The sequence below is a fragment of the Nanorana parkeri genome, unplaced genomic scaffold (assembly GCF_000935625.1).
Source record: "Nanorana parkeri isolate BGI_ZX_2015 unplaced genomic scaffold, ASM93562v1 scaffold136, whole genome shotgun sequence".
Classification (NCBI taxonomy): Eukaryota; Metazoa; Chordata; class Amphibia; order Anura; family Dicroglossidae; genus Nanorana; species Nanorana parkeri.
In genome coordinates this window covers 546,696-565,188 of record NW_017306404.1, presented here as the reverse complement: position 1 = coordinate 565,188, position 18,493 = coordinate 546,696, and the positions used below count along the sequence as shown (strand labels likewise).

Here is an 18,493-nt window from a genome sequence, read left to right as displayed (position 1 = left end):
CATAGTACTATGTGTCCCCAGTTATGAATGAACAGGCTGTGATTTACATCACAGCCTGTTCATTCAAGATTTCCTCAATGGGGAGAAGCACTCACTACAAAAAACATTATTTAAAAACAAAATGTTATTATTTTTAAAAAGTGAAAACTACCCCCCTCCCCCCCGTTCCTCCCCCTCACACACACACATACAGGTGAAACTCGAATAATTAGAATATCGTGCAAAGTTCATTTATTTCACTAATGCAACTTAAAAGGTGAAACTAATATATGAGATAGACTCATTACATGCAAAGCAAGATAATTCAAGCCGTGATTTGTCATAATTGTGATGATTATGGCTTACAGCTCATGAAAACCCCAAGAACCCCAAATCCACAACCTCAAAAAAGTAGATTATTACATGCAATCAATAAAACAAGGATTGTACATAGAACAATATCGGACCTCTGAAAAGTACAAGCATGCATATGTACTCAGTACTTGGTTTGGGCCCATTTTGCAGCACTTACTGCAATTACTTTTGCACGATATTCGAATTATTCGAGTTTCACCTGTATTATTAGACATGTGCGAAGCCTAAAAATTAATTTCAGATGAAATGAGCGAAAACTAAAAACGTTTCATTCGTTTCATCAAACAAAACAAATTTTATGCGATTTTGGATTCAGCCATTGGCGTATTCTGGAGGCAGGGCGCATGACGTCATATAACACCGCACGTGTTGGCCGCCGTCATCTTGGTGTATATCTAGGTATACACCAAGATGGTGGGGCAAATATCGGCATGTGATGTCACCTGACGCCACGCATGCATGACGTCATGCTCCCGCCTCCAAGATGGTGGCAAGCATTCAGAAAACACGCCGGTGTCCAACATCGCCACCGCACATTCTCAAACCATTTATTATTATGTGCCGGAATACATTTTTTGTATATTCGGACATATAGTAATTCATTAATTTTACATGTAGTCTGTGTTTTGTGTTCTGTTTTCTATTTTTACTTTTCTAGATATACTGACTTGAAAAAAGGGGTCAGCATGACAACCTGACACTTTATTTTTATAGACTCTATTTTAGCTTGACATTTATTATTTGCCTTCTGTTGTTTTATTTGATAAGAATACTTCTATTGTGGCTACAAGTTTAATACCTTTAAATAAAAGTTTTATTTTTATCATACTTTTCAATGTTTCTTTGCGGCTTAACAAAATAGGACAAACAAAACAAACGACAAACGCACTCAACAATTTGTTACCAGTTATACAGTAAGGTGCACACGAAATGGGCTTTGGACAGTAAAACAGTAGAAAGGCATCATGGCACACTCACAAAACCAGCATGTAAAACAACATGTCTCACCACTAAGGATAATGACAGAGGTTTGGATACACGTCTTCAGCCGAGGATGTGTAAGCCGCACTGCCGCGCCAAGGCACCTCTTATAGTGCGGTCCTAACTCTAAACTATGAGAGTCTCCATCTTGGAGCACATGGGGGCAGAAGATATCAAATTGGGTGCAGGTTACTTCGTTTGCTGGTTTTGTGAGTGTGCCATGATGCCTTTCTACTGTTTTACTTAACAAAATAGGAGTCTTTAAATGGTGCGGATATTGGGGGAAATGGGTGTGGCCACTGAAGGGTGTGGTCACTGAGGGGCGCTTGTAAAGCTTTCCCGCACAGGGCGCCTAAAGGCCTAAGGCCGGCCCTTAACAGTGGTTACACGATAGCTCAACTCTTTGGGAAGACTATATTTTACTCTCCCAATACTCCTCCTTTACCACTGTTTATGAGAAGGGCACTGATATACATTTTGCAAAAATACAAACATTTTAAAAGATTAGCTGTAGATATTATACATAGATCTTACTTACTAGATCAGCAACAGGAGACTTTTTCCTGTTTTGTTTCTCTACCTCCACTTGCATCTTGGCCATTGGTTTTACCATAGCCAGAGCCATCTTTGCTTCTGCTTGCAGTTTCTTCTGCCTGGAGATAAAATCCATGTCTTCAAAAGATTCTGACTCCTCCTCAGTAGTGTCCCGGTCTGAGTATGAAGAACTCTGCTTGCTCTAAAGGGGAAAACAAGTAATGCTTTCTTCAGACACATGAAATCTGGGAAAGAAGAGAACATCCTCCATTTCACTGCCTACTGTATCTGGAAGCAGTCTCTTGGCATTTGCATTATACAGGGAACTGGACAGAATATTCTGCATCACATGGAAATCTGTGATTAAATGGACCGGGAGTAGCTGGTGATCTATGAGGGATAGGTAAGCTTTACAGTATAAGAAAGGCATTACAGTCAAGAGAAAATGGTAAGGAGGGCACACTACTACTAATGTGCGGGCTAATCAATATTTTAGTGCCTCCAAGAATAGGTGTTATTCTTAATTTAATGCCAATCCCAGTGGAGCCAAGTTAAAACCTCTCCTTCTCCTGCTGCGAAGTCCTAACAAGTGCTAGCCTGCCAACTCACTACTGGAAGCTCTGAGGTGGCTCTGATATAAGATGGGTGTTTGTGAAAAGGCTGTTAGGGAGTGCTGAGTGTATTGGGGTGAATAGTGGGCAGTTCTGTCCGAACACTGCTGTATGTGATATTCTCTATACTGCCCCATTCTGTATGTTGTGCAGTATGTTACATACACAACTCTGCTCTGAACACTATGCTCGAGTCTATATCATATACTCCATACTGCCATTCATTGTACTAATATCATATCAATAGACAGGTTTTTGTACTACTGGGACTTCTAAATTCCACACTGTTCAACAGATGGGCATGCTTATGCTAGTTTTATTTTATAGCTACACAGAAAAATTCAAGTTATATAGGTATAGGTAGAGACCTCTCTGTGAATAAGCCATTTGGTGAAACATGTTAGAGTTGGAGGAGCCTGTGTTTGTTTACAGCATGCTTTGACTACTGGAATAAACATTGTCCCGTTTGTGATACCAGTCGCTTGTGCAATTGTTTCTGCGCGAATAGGTAGAGACCTGTTTATAAATCACTTGTAATGGTTTCTCCCAAAATGTAGACAGATAATCTGATATCAGCTAATTTTACATATTTGTTTGACATATGTACGATGGACATGCCAGGAAGTCACCCTTATAACCCAAAACTGAAAGAAAAGTCAGTCACGCAATAGGTTGGACTTGATAGACTTATGTCTTTATTCAACCTCAAATACTATGTAACTATTTACCATCACTGAGATGATAATGCTGCTGCCTAAACTCCCGAGCCTGCTCTCACACTGTGTACTGAAAGGGCTCTTGGGAAATGAAGTTCTGGGGGACATGCCTCCATTAACAGTAACTTATCTAAGGTTCCCAGCACATTCCTCCTTCCAGCAGTTGGCCGTTAAGAATTTTACAAGACCGGTGATCACAGGGAGTTGTTTCACTAGAGGACCACTAAAAAAACAAATGATGTGACATGATCTAGAAGGAGATGGGTGGGGGTATTGTGGTAAAGGGGGTATTGTGGTAAATTTGGGTTGTGCCTTGCCTATATTAACCCTTTAAGAAAGGCTAGCATGGTTAGGGCCATTTGTTTGTGTGCTCCTCCAACCCTTTACCATCGCCGATATATTTCTACTAGGACTGGCTCTCTCTTGACTATCTATCATAAAATATATGATTAGGTATCATAGCTAGAAGGATGAAAATTGTACACCATGTTGCAATAATGATCAATTCAATAGTCTCTCCACTCCAGTGACTTTATTTTTTAGGAAGGCTCGCATATAGAAAAGGGAAGGAAATGCCTAACTGCTACAATGCCTTCGCCAAGTTACAAGCTGCAGTGTGGTGGTTCGGAGGATGGGCACATACTGGGTCTCACTACTCACTGTTCTCAGAAAGACATCTTCATATAAACATGCCTATGGCCAGTCTTGCATCTTAACAATACAATGAACTGTACTGCCCTTATACTTTTTGCTTACACTTTTGGCATGATCAGATGAATCATGGTAGTGACCAAAGCAGCAGACTAAGTAACTAGGTAAACAATGTGTTTTTTAAGATGCCCTTTTCTACCAATCCCTGAACGATCATCATACATATACAATGAAAAGATACTTGTCTGGAGATTATGGACTTCAACTCACCATTGGAGATAATGGAGTGTCCAGGCTTGTTTCAGTTTTGCTGTCATCAGCATCACTGTCCTTATCACTCCCACTATCATTTACAAAACAGATCTGCAAGTTCATCCCACTTTGGAGCCTGCAAAATGAAAAAGTGAACCATTAATTACATTGATTAATAACATTCAGAACAAATATTTCTTTCCAGGGCACATGGCAGTTGCAACTAATTTTAAGTGCATAATATGGCAGATAATACATGTGTAGTTCTAGGCCATATTTAATAAAATATTATAAGGAACAAAGTGCAGCACCCAGAGCAACCTATCACAATCCATCAGTTCACTCATTCTGAATAGCTGACATGGGTTACTAGACGTGCACTAACTTATCAAAAAAGCCTAATAGTTTATTAACCAGTTGACATCCGTGGTGTTAAACCCCCTTCCCATCCAGGCCATTTTTCAGTATTCAGCGCTGCGGTACTTTGACTGACATTTATTCCGTCATGCAGCGCTGTACTGAAATGAATTTTATACCCTTTTTTGGGGACAGATAGAGCTTTCTTTTGGTGGTATTTATTCACCACTGGGGTTTTTATTTTTTTACTATATTAAGGAAAAATTACTGAATTCAAAAAAAAAAGTTTCCCCTATATTAAATGATAAAACATTTATTATTACCCAATTACCCTATGGAGCCGCTGATCGCCCATATGTGAAACACCCGGTAACGGGTGTGTGCAATGGTCGGGTCTTTTCTGCCGGTGCGTGCCCGCTAGGGGGCGCGCGCGAGCAGAAAAAAAATGGCGTCTGGAGACGGCAACCCGCCAATGCTGCAGTGCCGTCCGTCCGTTTTTTTACAACGGGCGGACGGCAAGAGGTTAAACCTTATTTTTATTCAGCAATAAATTGTAAAAAGCCCCTGAAACTTGAGCCTGATCATTACCAGAAGTTGTCAGAATTGCTGGATCTGGACAGGGCAGGTAACTTCATAACAGGTAGGAGAACCCAAAGTTTACCAGCGGCTCCTGCAGGGGTGTGGGGGGAGGGAGGTGGTGGTGAATATCGCTATATATGTTTTATGCTGGTCTTTTATAAACTTTTCTGTATGTCTTGTTTCTATGAAAACCCAATAAAGCATTTGTAAAAGAAAAATGATCCTTTCAGTAAATCATGCTCCAAGGACTCTATTTATAACATACTGCAGATGCTGTTCTCCGAGGACATAGCAGTGAAAACTCCACACCATGCTTGAATTTTTTTTGTTTGATTCATAAAATGTAGAGCACAGGTCCTGCAGTGTCCTACAGAGTGTTCTCCGCATAACGCTGCAAGACCAATCTGGGATAGAAGGAGAAACCATCTCTGAGCCTGACTAAGGGGACCCTGTGTGGCACCGAAAGCGTTTGCCAATGAGAGACAGTATCTGTCAATAAATGAGCATCTAATTGCTGTTATTATCAATGTTTGAGTGCTGGTGACGTCCTCCTTTTTGTAGAAGGAGAAACCAGTCACATGACTTTGATAGTACCTGTATCCTCTCCCAATACTTTTTTTTCCTCTTAAAATTAATGGGGCCTCACTTGCATCAGAGTCCCGAAGCGAAAAAGATACCTTATCGCACTCCTTACAGGAAAAAATAAATAAACAAAATTGGATGGGGGGTGATTTGCTCGCAGATGGGGCTGCCAGTCAGTACAAAATGGATAGATGTCACCAGCACACCAACAATATTGTAGTCCATAAAGGCCATTTATTGGAACATCATGTCACCAATACTAGCGCTTTTGTGGCCACGCAGGATCCCCTTCATCAGGCTCAGCAATGACATTGCTCATCAGGTCATTGCTGAGCCTGATCAAGGGGATTCTGCGTGGCCCTGAAAACACTAGTGTTGGTGACATGACGTTCCAATAAATTACCTTTTTGGACTACAACATTGTTGGTGTGCTAGAGTCCCGAAGCAAGCACAGCGCAGAGCACATTTGTAAAGCAAAATTCTGTACTTTCTAAACATGCTAGAGTATCTATTTTTTTAAAGCACCAGTATTGCCTGTGATTTATAAATCAGCCACTTAGATTTAGAATATACTCAAAGCTAGTGTGATATTAGCAAATCTACACATCTGCTTCTAGAAGCTAGAAGCCTTCAGTGCAGGACCTTTCAAAGCTCGTTAACAAGTGCAGAAAATATAATTCTGTATATTTTTGGCAGCATGCTAATTTTAGGCTTTGATTTTTCACCTTCCACAAAATTTGTCATGTGACAGTTCACTGGCTTGTATGGTAGTTATACAACTAACAATATACACAACAAATTAATGAGAGGAAAAAAATGAATGCTCCCTAATTACATTTACCAAACTACACATTATACTTAGAAAATATTCCACATTTCCCTTTCTATAGTAAATAACCGTCTCTGGCTGTTAGCCAATACAATGTGGGCTTTTGTAACACGGACAGCTGCCAAGCTCATTTTTTGATTCTATTTGACATCTACGTGAGCAGCTGCACTGCGCTGTTGTAGTTAATATTAGAGGAATATATGAAAAATTCAAAAACACAATGTGGGACTTAATGTACCGGTGATGTATGCAAGATAAGCTTTGTACTCCGTTCATAAAAAATACCTTATCCTGAAACTGCAAATAAATGGCAGATTGCACCACTTCCAAACCCAAATCTAAAAGGGACTGCTGGCAGTGTGGGCAGCGAGTGAAATCAATCGGTGACCTGCTAATTCTATCCAGAAAATACAGCGACTGTATTAAAGTCAGCATGTCCATCAATTTGAATGACTAGGAGTTCTATGTAATCTATGGCAACCAGATTCCAGAGAGCTTCTCACATAGGGTTGATGGGTTTGCTTTCTGAAGCCTGTGCTCTGCAACATCCTTTGTTTCCTCTTAGCATTTCACAATCAGATTGAAACTTTCAAAGACGGTTATGTTTTCATTGGTGGCTGTGAGAAACATCTTCGTTCTGAAATTATTACATCAGGCTTTTTTTATGTTCAAGACAGCAAACAGCCTACAATAGTTAGGTGGGGGAATACCCTCCAGAATTACAAACAGTGAAGCAAAAGAGGTTCACAGATTACATACAAATGGCTTGGTGGTCTGCAGTTATAATTGGAGGAAATACTGAGAGTAGGATTTGCAACCTGTATGCTTTTCAAGCTTCTTGAGGGTTCCTTTCACATATCTAACAGCTTCAGAGTATAAGAATAACCGAGCATATTCTCCATTTGCAGTACATAGAAACAAAGGCATAACTCTCTATGATCAAGATAGGCATAAAGATGGTTTTCTCCTGGTGCACTTTCATAGTTAAGGTCTTAGGTCTCGTTCACACCTAGGCGTATTGCATATGCGCGTCTGTCGCGCGACCGTCGCGCGTTTTTTTTTACCGCGATTCGAGTTTCCGAAGGCTACTTAGCTGTATCCCAATGGAAACGCGCAACAAAACGGCCCAAAGTAGTACATGTACCTTTTCAGGCGTGGGCCGTTTTGTAGCGTGTTAGGGACGGGCGGAAATACGCCAAGGTGGGAACGAGACCATTTAATACAATGGGATTTAGATTTTTGAGCGTTTTTGTAGCGCGTTCTACGCTCGACGTGTGAACGAGTGCTTATAGGTATTCCACATTCTGGGGACTGGAAACAGGCAACATTTTATGAGGATACGTGATCATTAATATTTGGCAGCACAGTGGCTTACTGGTTATACTTCTGCCTTGCAGCACTGGGGGTCCCTGGTTCAAATCCTGGTCAGAACAATATCTACATGGAGTTTGCATGTTCTCCTTGAGCTTGCAAGGGCTTCTTCCAGGTAGGCTGGTTTCCTCCCACACTCCAAGGACATGGTTAACTGGCTGCTGTCCAAATAAGCCCTAGTATGTACAGTATGTATGCATGAACGTATGCATTTGACATAGGGACCTTAGACTGTAAGCTCCTTATGGGCAGAGACTGAATGTACAGCATTTAAAAGGACTATGTAAATTGTGGGCACTATATACATTTCTATAATAAGTATATGTTAAAAACTTATAATTGTTATGTTTCCAGTGAAACCTGTAAAACCTGTATTGTATCATTGGCACTGTTGGCAGTGTGTTTGGCAACAATATGCAGCAAATATTTTTTTTTGCCGTTTTTACAAAAACTATGCCCCTTTATGGACAGAACTATTCAATGTTTATTGGTTTACACCTTCAATTATACAGATATCATTCAGAACAATGTTGCCGATACCTATACTTCCGAAACCACCAATAGTAGTGTTCTGGGTTGATTCAAAGTATTGAATCTTGTTACTGCTCCATAGCTTTTGCTATAGAAATGTACATATTTGTCACAGAAAACATTTTAGTTACCTGTAATACTTAGCTCTATTTGTGTATATAGCTTTGCATATATGTTCAACATAAACCATTAATCATAATAATCACAGGTTCAATAATAATAATACTAATAATCACCACTCAGGTAATTAGAGGTTTTCTTTCATGCCTCCACTTATACCGAGTAGTAAAGTGGGATAACAGCAATCTTTCAGAAATAACACTTTGTAACCTCTCATCGACTAATCAAATTGAAATAAAAATCCCACTTTAAACTCCATTAGAAAATACACTTCGGCATAAGTAATATCCCAATGGGGCTAAAAGTCAAAATTATCTCTCTTTTAATTCACAGCTCCTATGAATTCCCAGAGATTTCATTTTAATCCAATTAGGGAGAGTAAGAGTGTTATTAAATTCTTCTGGAAATAGCAGAGGTCGATCCAACATCCTCTTGTATGCTGTAACGTATGCTGTACCATACATTGATCTATACCTGTCCCAAAAACATGCAAAGCACGGGGGTCAGCAACCTCTGGCACGTGATGCATTTTTCAGTCTAGCAGGAGAATGACCAGCAGGAAGTTTATTGGCCAAAGTAAGGGAAGCAGTGTTATTTCTTATACAATCATGGTAGTGTTTTATGCATGCTGGTGCACACACCTTTTTGTTCATATTTAATCTCTGCTCCTATTTGCAAGTATAGAGGCACCCCTCAAACCTGTGTTTTTAACCTTCTAATTACATAAAACTCTGGTCTACACTGGCCAACATACCGCATAATATTAAGATGATGTTGAGACAATAGCACTTACCTGGAAGACAGACTTGGCTTCCCGCTTTTGCTACAACTGGTGTAGATGCCAGGGCCATCATCGAAAAAACTCCCAAGTGCCAGTTTTTGCCTGATAGATTCTCTTTCATTCTTCTGAGCCTAAAATATCAATAATTAAAATATGAGATGAGACACTCCGATCTGACTATATTTTATGTTTCTAGGTGAGCAACACTTTAGATCATCGTTAGGTTTATACATATTTAAAATAGCTATGTCTATACATCCATCAACACCTCATATCTGATTGTTTGCCATGGTGATTACATTGTCGCTGAATGCATTTATCCTGTGTCCAGCGGCAGACATCTATCCCAAACCGCATGTAATCGTACCGTATATGTTTACATGTGGACTGCCAATGACAGATGCCGTCCCTCTCACCCTGTCATGTACTTTAATGTGTACAGCAGCCGCATCTGAACGGGGACACCTGGGACTCCTGCTGCAAGAATCCGTAGGTTCTTGCCACAAGAGTCCCAGATATCCCAGTGTGAATGGAGCCTAAAAAGAGAGGCACAGGAGGTCCATTTGATGATATGGTTTACTTTCTTTCCTCTGGATCGATATTAATGTAACAGTTTGTAACAAAATCTAAGCAAACACAAAGCTATATTGGGAAACAAAATGTAACCAAAAAAAGTGATAACAATGTAACAACCAATATTTAATAACTAATATCTCCTGGACCAAAACGTTCTTGTTTTTGGTTTGAAGCCCTTTGTCAAGTTTATTTTTTTCTGTATGGAGACATTTAGCCTTCTATTTGTTCTTGTGATCATTGTTGCCAACAAACAGAGTAAGAGGATCCAACATTTATGTAGTCCTTAAAACATGAAGTTAGAGGAAATGTTCTAATGGGGATATCTGTTCTGTCTGAGAGGGGAACTCCCTTCACTTTTGGAGATTTCTTCTAATTTCCTGTTGTCTATACAAAACAAAACGTTCTGGCTATAAATACACTTTACCATAATATTATATTTTTGTCTAAGGCATGTCTTGACCATCTCTAAAAAAAACAAACATGTTTTGCACATGAAGACTTTATGCTTGATCGATAACCAGGAATGGACAAGTCCCAGAAAACAGGTAGCCAGTGCTCTTAAAAATTTACAGCTGGCACCTAAATTTTTAGGTTTTCTCTAGTTGCTGTTAATGGAGCTGTCATCTGCATTTAACAGACTGGCTCCTGAATTCCATATTTCATTTGTCCATGCCTGTGCATCGCATTGACATCTGCAGTAACCATACAAAACAAACAAGGAAAAGCAGAGATGCGGACCATGGGTGGTAGATGGTTGCTTTCAATTTCTGATGTGCATTAGGAAAGTTGAAAATATTATCTACAGACAGCACTTCAGCTGACATTTTCTACATATGTTACACATGAGATGTAACATGTTCTGTAGGGATTGCTATATAATGAAAAGGTGCCTGCATGCCAGGATTCTATCAAACCTGGGTGCAAGAGCACAGAATACCAGAAAGTAAAATATATGATAAGCATAGAAGCATTAGGCAAAGCAGCTCTTACCATTGCTAGCCGTGTCCCTGCTGGGGAGATTCATCCTCTCTACTTGTCCTGTAACCATTCTCACTGCACTGTAAGTAATGATCAATGAATGACTGTCACTAAACAACAACAGGTGAGGAGAAATCTTCCAATGGGACCACTTGTTCTAGTGACAGCTAAGAGGAGATTTCTCTTCACTTGGTAGAGATTAAAACCCGCTTCCTGTTGTGTCTCCAGGATAGAACATATGGGAAAACCTCCCCAAAAGGAACAGACAGGAGGAAAAACTGACAGGGGCTCTAACCATTCTATACACTATCCAAAACTAAAGAAAAACTGTTTTGGCTTAGAGATACATTTTAAAGTAATAGTAAAGCCCTACTGCAGAACTAAATTGAAAAAAGAGCAGACAACAGGCTTTTTATTGCAGAAGAGAAACACTATGAGATGAATTTATCAAAAACTGGAGCAGACAAAATCTGGAGCAGTTGCTCAGGGCAACCAATCAGATTCATTCTTTAGTTTGTTCAGTTAAGATTTGAAGATGAGAGAGAGAAGCTGATTGGTTGCCGTGAACAGCTGCTCCAGATTTTGTCTGCTCCAGTTTTGATAAATTTCCCTCCATGTCTCTTCTGCAATTGAACAAATGTACCTGCCTGTTTGCACTCTTTAGAATGTATACGGAGCTGTACATGCAGCATGTACATTCTCAGCTCACCTCGGTGCCCGAAGGAACAAACTCCCATGCGCATGCACAGTAGTTGCATCATACGAGGCTGACCAATCGAGTTTGCTAAAGATCCTGAACACGGAAGAAGACCGGCTTAAGAAGTCGGCACCAGTGATAAAGCAAGGGGAGGAGAGTTTAGTACCACTTTAAGTAGAAAAAAAAGGCCACTGCCACTTAGTTCGGTTTCTAGTTTCTGCTATATTTGTTATCATTTTTAGGGATGCACGATGCCGATAACGAGTACTCACCCAAATGCTCCGTTACCTTCCCCGTTACCATAAGTTCCGGTCAGAGGGAGATTTTCTCTGACCGACAGTGCCGTGAGGGAACATGGTCGCCCGGCTTTCTGGTTGGCCGGGAAGCCGGCTGCATGCTGTTTGGCCGGCTCTATGTTGATTGGTGGGGAAGCCGGCTTCACAGCCAATCAGCATCAAGCCGGCCAAACAGCATGGAGGGAAGCTGGCCACATGCTGTTTGGCTGGATCGTTGCTAATTGGCCGAGCCAAGTCAGCTTCCCAGCCAATCAGCATGGAACCGACTTTCTTGCCAATCAGTAAGCCGGGTGACCGGTAATGACTCACGGCTTCCTAATTGGCTGGAAACCCGGCTCGATGCTGATTGGCAGGGAAGCCAGTCTCCCAGCCAATCAGCTTGCCCGGGAAGCTGGCTCCATGGTAGCAGAAGTACCGGTATCAGTACCTGCGAGTACTGAAATATAAATATCGGTACTCGATACCGAAAAAACGATATCGGTGCATTCCTAATCATTTTTAACAGTATTTTTAACATAGTCATGTGATCAAAATCCCCCCTCAGATAATCACACTGTGCGGCTCTAGCATCGCTGCCAACAGTAACGCATGTCCAGTGTTTCCAAGGCAACAGAACACACGCTCGTAAACAATTACAACTAAACAGCTCTTGAAAAATTACAGCGAATGTGCACTTTACAAAGCCTCCAAAAAGCCTCCTGCTTTTTATATGCATCATTATTATATAGGATATTATTAGAGGTGGTAAGCAGTAAAACCACAGAGTCAGGTAACTTATATATAATAACTTGAAGTAGAAATTAAGCCAGGACTTTATTATTTTTAAACCCTGCAAGGTTTTTGTTTGCTATCTATGTCCATTTGGGGAGATTACCTTTCACTTCCTGTCCGATAGCCACAACAGAACATGAGAATAAATCCCCCCAAAGAGAGGGAAATCCCTGAAGTCAGCGGGGTCACCAGAACTAGCATCCCCATTGGAAGATTTCCTATCTATTCCTGTTCTGGTGACCATTTCAAATTTGGGATTTTCTTTCACTTTCAGTGATAATGGTCACCAGGACAAATATAGTAGGTTAACTTCCCTAACGGGGACACAGACAGCAATAAAAACCTGACCGGTGTTGCAATCCCTCTCCACTCGTTCTAAAAAATCTCCACAGAAAAAGTGTCTGCGCTTTAAGCTGGGTATATACACTGTTAAATGTATCTTTGTTCAGCTTTTGGGCTGAACAAAACCAAATCTAACATATTCCTCTATTGATGCTAAACAGCATGGATGGTGAAATATTGCTCTGCAGCTATTGTATTTTGACAGTTGGCCCCACCGACTGTCAAAATACCTGAACAGTGACTGACAATTGTTGGCCAAGCAGCACCTGCATGCAATCAGATGCAGACAGGAGCTGGCAGAGATGGCCACCAACTGAGCGAATATTGACCAGTTCATCAAGAATTGGCTGAAATCTGCTCCATGTATACCCAGCTTTAGGGAAAAATAAAGAACCATATTGCGAATGGGTTTATAATAAAATCATTTTTTATTTTTACCTGGCGTGACACTTTACATAGTAATTTGGTAAGCTTCCAACAATGTCAAGAATCAGTATTCCCAACCAAGCACAAAAATATTACAATATTTAGGCATTATTTAGGGAAAAGGTATTAAATAGTAAGCCAAGGAATATACCATATGACTGATCATCGTCGCCAAAACAATAGGTCGAAAATGAAATCAAGCTTTTCCTGTATTCCAAGAATTATCCTCGTCTGACTCCAGGTTTTTTTTACACATCTTGACATACACAAGTACATGGCATAAGTCACTTCATGCAATTAAAGGGATGGGGGGATCTAATCTGGTGTAAGAAGATTATCCACATCCTATGGACCATAATCTGTAACAACTTGTCTGCCATATTTTCTGAAAGGAACAAATCTCCAGAATAAAACACCTTGAATGAAGCCAGCAAGTGAAACATTTTTTTATAAAAGAAATTAAGCCCTGATTAAATAAAAAAAAATCCACATGTATCAGTGAACACACAGGCGTCCTGCAAAGAATAAGCTTCTTAGCCATTTTCAAGTGACTACACGTGGTCTATTTCCCTGCAATAATGTAATCCGTGTGCGGTGAAAGCTCTTGTGCTCGGGCTTTCTAATCACTAAGGCTTGCACTTCTATTTAACTCACTACAATCCACTTTAAAAGATCGGCCACTTCCCCAGTCTGGTTCAAAATGTGCTGTGGTTAAAGAAGATGGCAGACTGCAGATACAAAGATCTAGAATTGTAATTATAACATTGAAACATGGAATTATGTATACTAAAATAGTTTCTCTGAAGCTATAATGTAATGTATACTATAAATATAGAAGCTTGTTAATAACGCTGAACAAAAGAGCTGCTTTTCATGTGGCCACTGTTGGCTCTATTTTTGATGCAGCTTATAAACATTTGAAGTGGAAAAATATAATGCAGAAAAAAAAAGTTGGTGAAAAGCAGACATCAAAAAATGGCAAAGTAGCAAGGAAAGTGCAACAAAATCAAAGCAAAAACAACAGTTCTACCACCATTAAGAAAGTTGCTCTTTCAGTATCCCATTACTGAAGAAATGGATTCGCCCTGATTGAGGGAACGTTACAGAAGATATTTCTGGCAAAAATCTTTATAAATTGATGATTATTACTGGATAACAACAATAGTACTAAAACAGCCCCACTCTATATTATACACAAATACCCATCAGATTCAGCACTCACTAAAAATGTCAGATCCACATTTCTGAAAGTCTATAAATAATGTTACAGCCTCCCAATCATCAGTTCTTCAGCCTGTAGCCATGCTCGTTTAATTTTTGTTTTAAATTCCATGACAGTATAATCAAATTCCTGCCCGATATACTGGAGGAGAGGTGGAAAGTTCCATGTGAATTTAAGCTACAACCCCATTAAGCTGTAGAGCACGACGGTGATCAAAGAGCTAGGAGGAGAGGAAGAGCAGCATGGTGCTATGTTGCTACTGGCAATTACTTGGCATACAGATGATCGGTTTACAGCATTTATAGACTATGAGAAATGCAGGTCTGATCATTTCAGCGAGCGTTGAATCTGATGGGTACTTGTGTGTAACTGAAAACGCCGCTCTTGGAGTACTAAAATATAAATTCCAACCTTCTGAAATAGTTCCCTCTGTTCAATTGGGATAGCAATGGTTGATAAGTATGAGGGCTTGTTCACACCACATATGTTCCTGTGCATTTTGTAGTGTTTGGAATTGAAGAAAAATGAATAACCAAGTGACAAAGAATGCCGGCACTCAATACTTCTCTGTTATTCTTCTTTATTTCATTTGCAGCCATAAACCGGCAATGTTTCTGCCTTAAAACTGCCTTAATCATAGCATACCAAGTAAAAATGTAATGCTTTCTATAGGACCCATATGTACTACCATGCTGTTTGCTGCATATTTATGTGTGTTGTCCTAACTGCTCCTTTTCAAATCACCATCCTTGGAAACCACAGCGAAACATATGAAAAGACATAACAAAGCATGCCAATGTAAAAGCTTTAAGGAGCCTCTTCAAAGAGTTTTGCCATTTTAGGTAGAAAACACATTTGGTTTTTTTCATAAAACAGCCGAGGAAGTAATAATCACAAAGCCATATACGAAGTCAGAGGATGATTCAGCACATCAGTAGCCACCTAGAGCTGCAGTATTATTTTTGGCTGGACCATTTTATATAATTTGATGCAAGCCTAACCTTAAAACAATAACATATTTGGTTTGAGGGGTTCATAACTAAAATATATTACATATACTGATATTAGTTCTGTAGACAGTAAACCAAAGACTAGGAGTGTAGTCTTAGTCTTCGGTTTGCTGTCATAGTACCAAGACTAAAAAAAAATGTACTGTTAATATATCAGAAGGGCCATTACCTTTGCAGATGTTTCCACCAAACTAAGGGAAGAGATTTCATGCAAGGTCATATCCTTCCTTTGCTTGCTGCAGTTCATTTTAGCAGGATCTAGCCTTCCAAGATATAACAAGTTCGCCCATTCTCCACTTTCTACAACAGTTGCCTTGAATATGTGTCTCTAAAGACTTTGATTATCCTTCCTGTCAATGCTGTGTGACAGCTCAACACACAGACTATGTGAGATTCTCCCTACTTAGGCCCACTGTGTGTTTGTTCTTCTCACATACAAGTGAAGACATCTGTTACTTTCTGCCATTCAGATCCATCTCTGCCTTGTGCACACCAACCAGAGTCTGTCATACTCCAACTATCACCTGCCACACGTCAACAGGGAATGCAGGCTTTATCTACTGATATGCTTTGTGCCTTTCCCTAATAAAGACAAAATGCAGCATCTGGATCCTTGGCACTATTATATTTAGATTTCAAGGTACGCAGACAGTGAAATATACCAGAATGTGTAGGGTCAGTTTCTGGTTAACATCTTTAGTCATGTATTTCATAAGTACAATACATCAATTACTACTGGTACTGGTGTTTAGCCAGTATGCTAACGTTTTAAATGCTTAGTCATCAAGCAAACCAGATTCTTTATTAGTAAGACATATAGCCAAGGGATACCAAAACAAAAGAACAGGGTCCTCTTAAAAATCCAACGCCCCATTCACACAGTCTTCCTTCCCATAATGTATGCATAAGGTCCCATGCACATGGAGTACGATGTTAGGAAGGATCTTGCTGTCAGGAAGAGTCTACATAAAATCTTGTCAGTAGATTGTACACTAGGGTTGCAACTAATGATTATTTCCATAACCGATTAGTTGGCCAATTAATACTCAATGAACAGAAAGCACTTAGTACAGAGGCTTGATGTAGAATTATGGAAACATCATCCGAATACTGTGTTCTCAATTATTTACAAGCATCATAATTTCTCTAAAGCTCAATGGGTAATTCATTTTTTTTATATACGGAGTTATGACAAAATGTACAGTCATTCTCATAATTCCAAAATTATCACAAAATCTTAGAGCTGAAAGACAACTTGCGGAAAGTAGTTCTCTGAAAACACAATATAAATGCAATTCAAATGCCAAACTGAACATACCTTTAATGAAAATGTACATCTCTACAGACTGTTCAGGAATGTTGACTCTATAATATGATGTGCCACAGTTTGGGTGTTCATTCACTTTAGGACAACCACTTCTCATTAACATTTGTCAATGGTGAACCTTGAAAGTTTCATTCAGTTTTTGTCAAAGGCAAACAACGCTCGACAATGAAGAACTGCACAAAAGTATCTTGCACAGTCTTTCATTATCAAAAGCCCCCAGTTCACTAACTGCACATCAAGTCAAGACAAGCAAGAGAGCAAAGGTCTTGACCCATGCCCACTAGCACTAGAGTCACTAAATCACTCAGAGCTCTTGGGTTGCATTGCTGAATGATTAGATGAGCCCTAATGATATAAAAACCTAAAACCTACACTTCATACCAAGAAGCAGACTAAGGATGCTAATGAAAGTGATGAACCATGGGGCATTCAACAGAACAAGTAATCTAAACAAACATACACATTTTTTTATGCTCATTCACAATACCACTCCTGAAAATCCATATCGATTAAGTGGACTTATACTCAAATTGTAAAGTAGAGTAATAAAATTAGCCAATAGTTCCTTCAGCTGAGATCACAATCAAATGCCTTCATTTTTTAACCAGCTCTGTAGTAAATCCGTAGCAACATTTTCTTTGGGAAAGGCAAGTAGTTCAGCCCTGTATTGCTCACAAGACCGCTAATATACCTTTAATGTGAACCCTTTGCTTTGCCAATGCAAGGGAAAGTAAGAGGTTCATGTAACTGCCAACATTCCCAAATACTCACACACACTGTCCCTTCACTCCCAGTTACATTGTTTGGCTGCATCAAGTAAATGGGTAATACCTGACATTTCTGGGTATGGGAAGCATGGCATTGCTGGTGCTTTGATTCTCAGGCATCAAGCTCTGTCACTCCTGAAGGCAAAGAGTCGTTTGTCCCAGGTAAGTTCCAATTTGTGACTTACACAGAGCATTCTATTTTTTCCTGTTCCTTACTGGAACTGTAGGGAAGGCAATGGTTGGTAAGTGCAACAAGAGAGGGTGCACACAAAAAGAACGGGAATTTTTGTATTTTGGTATTGGTTTTTAAGTTGGGAACATACATAAATGAGTAATGGAAGCAGAAGAGCAAATTTAGCATTATAAATGCTGCCCTTAAAAAGAAAAGTATTTCAGATTCAAGTGCAGACAACTAAAGTGCCTCCCACAGAAAAACTTGGAATGTTGATGGACTGTTTCTACAGACTACCAAACTATCAGCCCCTCTCTAAACTTTAATAGATAAGCTTTTTGCAACCTGCTACACAATACTGAGGGGAGAAAACACGACAACAGCTTTGTTTTTGTTTTGTTTCAGCTACATTAGGGAGTAAGCACAACTGCATAATACTTTCCTATTTCAGTAATCACATATTTTACCATTACACAAAGAGCAAGAAAAGAAAACACTATTAAACATATAAATTATGATAGGGAATCTGCTACCAAGCACAGAAAAAAAACATGCAGCAGTTCACTAATTAAAAGAAGGTGCTTCTGTAAAGTCCAGATTTCAGCAGAAGTTTAATCTGCTAAGATTTTGCCATCCCTGGTTCCTCCTCTACCCGCCCCC

At 39.7% G+C, this 18,493-nt stretch overlaps 1 protein-coding gene across 4 annotated transcripts in view; it reads right to left on the bottom strand.

Moving 5' to 3' along the window:
• The window catches only part of LOC108785006 (schwannomin-interacting protein 1), a 323,306-nt gene that overhangs the window by 17,508 nt on the left and 287,305 nt on the right, over positions 1 to 18,493 (bottom strand). For all 4 annotated transcript variants that reach the window (XM_018553973.1, XM_018553974.1, XM_018553975.1 and 1 more), the window contains 3 exons: positions 9,262 to 9,380; positions 4,118 to 4,235; positions 1,874 to 2,071 (listed from right to left, as the gene is read on the bottom strand). In XM_018553973.1, the coding sequence (XP_018409475.1) occupies positions 1,874 to 2,071; positions 4,118 to 4,235; positions 9,262 to 9,380 (435 nt within the window). The remainder of the gene's footprint in view (positions 1 to 1,873; positions 2,072 to 4,117; positions 4,236 to 9,261; positions 9,381 to 18,493) is intronic.